Raw genomic sequence first — 8668 nt, 5'->3', positions numbered from 1 at the left:
CTTAGACCGATTTCATGATAAATCAGTCTAAGCCACTATCACCGTCCTTCTAGCCTAAAGTTTTATGATTTTATGATGAAAGCCCCGTTGATTTTCATCTTGTGGGGGCCTTTTCTCTTATCAATCAGTCAGCAAACGGTGCTCAATTATGATCGTTTTCAATAGAATATGATAGAAGTTCATTTTGAACTACATGTTCATTAGTTACATCTAAAGCTACTTTGCGGTGCTAACATCGAGAGTGTTCGATAGAATGAGCACGTCCACGGGCACACATGTACACGGGTGTACAAATATAGATAGCCCTATGGTAATTGAAGCTGACTGTGGTTGTCTCAACGTTGTAGCTAAATTTTGTTTTAAATTAGTATGTATCTAGCAGGAAATGATAACTTTCATAATATTTTAATTGAGATAACACCCAAATCCTTAGACGAAAGTTTCTCGCGAGGCCCAATCAAATCCTGAATGAAAGCTTTGCCGTAGTGAACATTGTTTAATGAATAAATACAACTTTGTTGTCCATAATGTGATACACAGTAATGCTTTGTATGACAGATACGCAAATGCCATATGCGCGTAGAAAATAAGGGAAATACTAGGACATCGATTATATCGGTCAAAAGATAAAAAAGCAAAAGAATATCTACCCATACAGTTGTTTTCATAAATAAAACTGAACGTTTATTACGTGCAGACGTGTTATACAGTGACATGGAGCCGGGGTGATGTCGTTACATAACAAGTAGGACATTTACCGACATTGTACCATATGTCGATGGGATGCGACGGGATAGATCCCATACTTGGGGATATGCATAGAAAGACCATTTTGCAATAGCATTTTAGTGGATGCATTTTTTGGCGGTTTGATTTATGTTAAGCGTGTACCTTTCTTATATTTTTCAGCTTATAATCCATAAACTCGGTCGTCTAGGTTCATTTGGCAAGCGGCACTCGCTGTGCGAAGTTTTTCCTCTGTCAGAAAATTTGTAGCGGCTTCTTAGTTCATTATCTGTGTTTTCTCTCATTTTCGGCGTTCGTTTCTACTTCGCTGGAACCTCCTAGTTGCGCTAAAACTATACCGATAGCCATGCGAACAATGATGAAGCCCAGTTAGTCGTGGGTTGTATGGGCTTTCTATCGCTCGTTGTCAGGGGAGGGAAGGGAGGCCCCCGACGACCAGCTGTCGACAGGCCAAATCGTTGGAGAATGAACCACTATTCTTTTTGGATATATGCTTGTTTGTCTTGTATGTTAAATTGTGTTGTGAGGCCGGCCACACAGACAGTTCCGTTAAGTTATAAGACACTGCTTGCCAAACGGATCAGAGCGTCGCAATACGCACAGAAGCGTTCAAAATATTGAGACATAAACACGTATATCTGCAACGCGTAGAAGGTGGTGTATGATTGAAAGAACAAAGCGACAAGCTCAAGCTGATCCTTCTTCATTGATGTCGATAAGGGATGAGAAAAAGACGTGAATTTATGCCAGTCCAATGACACTGAAAACAACACCGAATACATGTTGAATTAGGGTTCAGCCTATATGCCGGCCTATATAAAGAAATATCCTTAGGCAACACATCGACGAAATCTATAAAGCGTTACATTGTGGGCGCGAAATGCCGACCGCATAGCCCAACGGTTTCATGCGCACTGCTAAGCTACAAGTACAAGCTAGATATGCACCTTCTTCATGGGTTATTTTGATTTCAAGCAGCTGCTATCCAATGCGAGTGCGATACGTACTGATGCAAGGACGATAACGACTACGATTTCCACATGTGGATGTATTATAGGAGAACATTATACTATATTTGCTCGCAGATACTTGGAACTGCCATACTAGATGGTAAACAAAATACTTTCATTGGTAGATTTCATCAGAGGGAAAAACTATTAACTCCATTGTTATTCGAATTGATGCCACTGGTCGTCGAGCATCTGCGCATGCCGATTTTAGCCGTCGGTGCTGACAAAATATATAGCACTTAAGCAAACCGAAAATCCGTGCCGGTGATCTACTTCGGGAGTCACCGGCTCTGTAGAATGATTGTATCAAGTCCCAACTATGCCGTGTACAGTAATGAATCGTCGACCATTTTTACGTACGTTTGAGTTTAATTGCAAGTGCAAATTTTACTTCATATGTTAAGTCAACTAGTTTATTTCCAGTTGACTGTGTCTGAATTTTACGAAATCAACAAAGAACGGTTACTGTGCTTGAGCTTTGCTAATAACAAAGGTCTCAAAGTGACAAGGATCGATGACGGTCGCGATGTTTGGAATTAATCGAATAATGAAACGATTTAAGAAGAAGCACACGCTGAAAATTTCAGATATTTTCAATGAATTTTCAGTAATTCTATCGGGCCATAGAAAAGGTAGAGACAATAATCGTAATAACAAGCACATTTCATTCACATTATGTTCTATAGGCTGCGCGAACAACAAGGGATAACAATGTCCGTAGACTAGAAACCTCGGTCGTTCAATGAAATCGCATAACAAGCGTCTTGATCATTTCTCAAGGAAACTCAGCTCGCTTCTAACTCTGTTCCGTCCAAGTCCAAGGCGATGTGATCTGGCGCTAAAGAAAAGGATTAAATACGTGAGCGCACGATCAAACCGTCGATAATACCTCCATCGGTTCTGGTTAATGTCGTCGCTTTCTCTGTTCACTTCTAAACCCCAGAGCGATAACACGTATAATAAATGATATGCAAAAAGGACCAACTAGGAATTCTTGCCTACGAATTCGCATGTATCGGTTGCATGTTTAGGCCTGATGTTTCCATTTATGGGCATTGCGTGCACTGCCTGGTCTGAAATAGAGTTTACGACAAACTAAGCATATCGCTGGCGCTGTATTAGCGGACGAAAATAATCTGAACAAAATATACGAGCGTTGGCGTGATGGCCCCCCACCACGGAGGCATTTAAATATGCGGTTTTGAGTAAACTTACCGTGAACTCCTACCGATGCAAACAGATGTAGAAATGCATATCTCGATGCCAGTTGTACCTCCGCTGCTAATCGTTTGTATTGACAGAAAAAAAATGCACCTACTATGTATGGCCAGAAACCCTACAAAAGCAGTCGCGAGTTACAATGTCTTACGAAACATTATTACCGGAACAATCTCGTCGGAATCGCAGGATATAGGCCGTACTGAAGGGCTGAAGATCCAAAAATTTGATTTCAGGACCAGCGTGTACGGTAAATTCATTTACTAGTTGTCTTAAATCAGGACCGAGTCAATGCGGTCGGTATTTGTGATTTGACAGCAAATTGTGTACAAACCCAGTTTGTGCACTAGATGTACAGCATTTTTATAGTACTTCGAAGTAATTTTTACTATCGTACTACATTAAATACTTGATGATCGATAACAAAATACTGTAAAGGGCACGCGCTACTAACGATATCTACGAACGTGGGGATCAAGACGTCTTTTTGCCATAGATGTACCTTAATACGTTGTATTTTCCGTGTGTATTCCAATTCTCTTCTATGCAACTTTCTATGCAATTTTTTGATGACTATAGACAAAAAAGATCACTCTCTTCTATATAAGTATTGAACTAAAAAAGGGAGACTCAACATGTCATTGCGTCACCAAGAAGCAGAAAGGAAACGTACTACTTTTATCGAGTTTTCACTCTAGAGGCTGACAAAGACGTGCACCATGTCTTTTGGATTTGCTTTGCTACCGTGTGTCTCCTTACTGGACCAGCCAAGAAACGCAGGCTGGTCGACAAACGAAGGAACGACATCGTTTGTGGATCAGTTCCCAAGCGGGGCAGGAGCGGCGGCGTGCTGCTTCCGACATATGTCCGCGCGTTCTATAGAGACGAATCCGACTTTCTTGCTGCCGGTAATTTCAGCATTTTGTTTTTCCCATTCAAAATAAGAACTGGCGCATTTCCTGTCAGAACCCCAAAAAAAAAAAACTGGGAATCCGGGGCACCCAAGCAGCGGCTAACAGGGAAAAAAACGATTTGTATAGAGGATCAAATGAACACTGCTAGATTCTAGCCAACCGACCTCTAATGATCTTACTTTATTCTCAAATCCAGAATGAAACGTAATCAGTACTTGTCCCGTAGGATTTAACTACTGCCGTTGTAAATGCACGCACGTGGAAATGTTATTGTGGGCGAATCATCGTACCGACCTCGTCGTGATCTTGATTGTTCGCCCCCTAATCTTTTGTGTTTATCGTATACTCGAATGCGTAAGGCATGTAACGAAAAAGAGAGCTGTGACGCCAATAGTTTGAACTATAGACTAGATAGACTAGAATTACCTTGATGAGGTCACAAATGTAAAATTACAGATTAAATTATTTATTACTAGTGAATAAAAAGCAGAATGCTCTAAATCTTCTTTGTAGGGTCTGAAATCTGTCATAACCAATAGGCGATGTTGCTTGTGGCGCGTAAAGAACCAGTTTCGAATAAACTACGCACGAGAAAAATAATCATAATCTACCAACGCTGTTCGTTCGATAAATAACACGTACTTGTATAATGACCAAGTAACACTTGAAAGGTGCCGTTAATTCAGTAAAAGATTTCCCATAGAACGGAAAGCTATCTAGGAGTGGAATGCATAAGAATATGAACGCCGCGAGTAAGGAGTGCACTAGCAAAAACGCTGGGTTTACCTTTGGACGATCCTGCAACACCAGGAAGCTCTTATGGCTTCCTTCCCTTTAAACCCTTCGAACAGTGCTATAATGTGAGATGTTACTTTAGGTGCCGTCAAGTGCACGCGTTTCATGCCGTAGCCACGCGTCGTGAGAGCTAATTAAACGTAATTACACGTACAGCCCAAATAAAGAACTAGGTCAAAGAAAAAAGAAATAGATAATCATGTCTCAGGTGAGGATCGAACCCAACACCTTCGGCCATATTTGTAACATGTGAGGAAACGGATTTGCTGTTAATTCATTTAGGTGACGTGTACACGCTAATATTCGTGTCATTGTTGTTCTCTTGCAGCAACACGAATTCATGTATTCATGAATTACTTACGCCTACCAGCATTTCGATTCAATGAACAGCTGGCTTCTTCGATGCCTGGTTGGTTGGAGCGGAGTGCGCAGTGAACGACAAAGCCGGCAGGTACTATTAAAACGATCGCTGCCGCTGGTTTTGCTTGGAAAGCATATGCGCGACAGAACGTTGATCGCGCGTTTCGCGCTGGGGCCTATTTAGCCGTCAGTGCACGGATGCCGAATACAATACCTTCGCTCGAATGACTGCTCCGACGAGTTCAATTCTGCCCTCTAAATCTAAACGGCACTAGAGGGTCGTAACAACATCATACATTGTTTTCAATTGATTGAGCTACTATAATTCGTAGTGTGTAGATGTTGTTGTTACAGGACAAATAGAACAAGTGGGTGGCGCTGTTTGACTGACCCGTGCCGTAGCTCCTTTAAAAGCCAGGGCTGTCGACTGTAATATCGGGACGGCTACGCTAAGCGATAAAAATGTCCGGTGAGCTCATTCAGAAAAGCGACAACGGCAATCACCCAGGACAAAAAAACATTCGTACTATTCAGATTAAGGTGTATATATTGTTTGTTATGATAATAGCGACCAGCTGCTCGCTATAAGTCGAGCTTCGCTATTAGCCTCAGAGGATCGATAGAAATCAATTCGAAATATTTAGCAAACAATTATTCGAGGCGCGGCTCAGGTGAAGCTAAAAGCATTTGAATGTCAAAAAAAAATTACATTTAGAGCGACTCCTAGACTTCAGTTTGTTTCAGCGGCCTTCGACGATGCATTTTCTCGCGCGGTGTAAGATAATGACGTTGTTGTCTAGTCTTTTTACTGCACTGATATCTGTATCGGTTGTTTTTAGTAAGGTTCAATTGCAGTACGAATCAGATGGTCAGCGCGATAATAGACCCTTCGGATGAAAACCAGACTATCGATATTTGAGATAAAAACACAAAGTTGACTTTTAGAAAAAAAAAGTTCTAGCGAGCTAGTAAGCCGCTTATTCACACACCACTTGTTTGACAACTACCAGTTCAAACTGGGGTAACTCATTACTAATGAGCGCGATTTCTGCCTGTTACATAGTTTATTTTATTATTTCCTAGAAATATTGTTGCGTTTTTTTTTTTTTTGTATAATTCTGTTTTTTGAGATTATATACCAGATTAGTGCAACCGGTCAAAGTATGATTGCTTATCAATCATATAGTTGCAGCCTAATTAGAATGATAATGTTAAAGCTGATGGTTAGAACGTTTAATTTTCTTTAAATTTTGCCTATAATGAGGTAGAAATAACTAATGGGAACTCCTCGCTCGCTCTATCGCCAGTTTCACTGTCGTGGTTTACTGTCTACCTGCCCGCCGTTTATATAAAAAACTACTACGGCTGCGACTACACAACAAAACGTATAGAAAACTCGCGCCCTGTGTGCTTTTGTGAGCCAGCTATACTTCTTTTATATGTAATCATCTATTGGATGATGTCACTAGAGTGGTCTACGAATCCGTCCAGCAATTGGGTTGGGTCTTTCTCAGTCCATGATGCCGAAGACAATATCAGCAAGGCTGAAGCGGGGAAGTTTCAATTTTAATTACTCTATTTGAATGTATATATATACAGATTTTTATAGATATGTTTATTCATTTTGCGTGTGATCCAAATTGTGTTAATTACTAAATGTGTCTACAAAAAAGCGTTACACAGCTGTCAAGCACTTCCGTTAATGGATGTATGGCTAAAGAGGAGAGCAAATAAAAACTGTAGCGCAAATGTTGCTGTTTGAGTCGACGTAAATTTGTTTTTATAGTGACGAAGATCGTCTAAGTCGTGCCAGTCTATAGCTTTTCCTGAATACTAAATAACCAAATAAAATGCATTTGACTGAATAATTCTATATATTATGAAAGATAAAAAAGAATACGTAATCACTGAAGTCCACAAGAATCTTCATAACACTAGTAACGGTCATCTTGTTATAGCTGCCCCTCGAGTACGCTGGCAGCGTTGAAAATGTTAAATAGTGCAACACGTAAAACTATTTGAGATTCGACCGAAATTTAAAAAAGGCATGTCCTCAGTACCTATACGATAGCAATCTCGTTGTGTACGATATTTAACAAATTTTTGTAAATATATGATAAGGTTCAGAGATCGTCGTTTTAAGTAACCTAATGTACTGAAAAAAATTGTATGTATGTAGGGAGTATGTATATGTAAAATATGTAGAGAGACATTAATCAAACAATGTGAGATTTCTATAGTGAAAAATATAGATAGACTTCTTGACTGCCTAGATCAGTGCAATAACCAAGTAGCTAATTTCTAAGCAATAATTAGTTTACCGGACACAGGTCAACATAGTACAGATCGATCTTATCCCAGCCTACCTATCCTAAGCCACTAGTCACGACGACGAAGCAGTCGAAAATTGCCTTTAGCTACTACTCACTCTGAGAATACGGTTGAAGTCGTGCTTGTCAACACGTAGAAAGTGGCAGTTTTCCTCGCGCGTGACAATGGTCGCAGCTCTTGGCGCGTCGTTGACCAAGGCCAGTTTTCCAAAATCGTCTCCTTCATGCAACACACAGACGACACCCTAAACGCACAGACGGGCAGAAAAAATTGCAATGAAAATGAACGTTAGACGTAAAAGTAACGACAGAAGAAAAAAACTCAACACCCGAATCTTTGATTGAATTGAAGTTCGTTGCACAAGCGTAATAGTAAAGCTGGAGGACCCAAAAGTACGCGGCAGATCTGTGTTGGTCATGGTTGAGTCGGTCTGAGGAAGCAAACTACGAAGCACGCTTGTTTGCGCGATAAAAACACTAACAGCAACAATAACAGCTACGATACAATATTGGCCGAAATTGATGTTTCATACAATTATCCGTTTTGTTTGTTTATATTATTATGTTCATTTTGTTGCGTTAGTGTTGTTCAAGTAGTACCGTTTCGAACGCGTCGACTATGGATGCCTGTACATCAGTATTTGTACACTTTTGAATAGAAGTTGGACTAAAAGCCAGTTCAGTGCTCATTGACTTAGAGCAAAAAGATGTCGGGGTTCTGGTGGGGTCTGGCTTGAGTTACAATAAATACGAAACGTCCGAGTCAAGAGTAAACACGCTTTTCCATACAGGTGAGGTAGTATTAACATGGTTCCGGGAAGGAACAATGTTGGGTCATTGAAAACAGTAATCGTTCGACTATTATAAGTAAATATGCGGAAACGGTTACGGTATAGCAACACTCGCGTCAAAGCCTGTTGACTGCCGTTACTAAACAGCTAATGAATGGACGATGCGTTGCTGTTGTTGCTGCTGTTACGTGAATGTCTTGATGAGGGTAAACAAGCTTCGCAAATGGCAATACTATTACAACATGATAATGATAGGACAGTCCAGTGTCGTCAAACCTGTTTGCAATGTAGAGCTAGAGGATTAACTAATCAGGTATTAGAAAAAATTTAGTGTCTTACACTAATTTTTCTGCGTTCAGAAGAAGACGTTCAAAATTCCAGAGCAGTTGTTTCGAAGTCCACATATTTGGACTTCAAACTGAATGTTATAACGCGACTGCGAGGCAAAATTTAACGATAGTTAATCCGCCTAAAAATACAATAGGCACATTTTCATGGGGACA

General features: G+C 40.4%; 1 protein-coding gene across 6 annotated transcripts in view; it reads right to left on the bottom strand.

Annotated features, from left to right (window-relative positions):
* The window catches only part of Epac (Exchange protein directly activated by cAMP), an 87328-nt gene that overhangs the window by 29488 nt on the left and 49172 nt on the right, over positions 1-8668 (bottom strand). For all 6 annotated transcript variants that reach the window (XM_022848776.2, XM_022848780.2, XM_086972043.1 and 3 more), the window contains one exon: positions 7473-7619. In XM_022848776.2, coding sequence (XP_022704511.1) covers positions 7473-7619 — 147 coding nt within the window. The remainder of the gene's footprint in view (positions 1-7472; positions 7620-8668) is intronic.

Source organism: Varroa jacobsoni, unplaced genomic scaffold (genome assembly GCF_002532875.2).
Source record: "Varroa jacobsoni isolate VJ856 unplaced genomic scaffold, vjacob_1.0 scaffold_1376, whole genome shotgun sequence".
NCBI classification, from domain to species: domain Eukaryota; kingdom Metazoa; phylum Arthropoda; class Arachnida; order Mesostigmata; family Varroidae; genus Varroa; species Varroa jacobsoni.
Note: the sequence above shows the minus strand (reverse complement) of the source record. Positions and strands in the feature narration are given on the sequence as shown.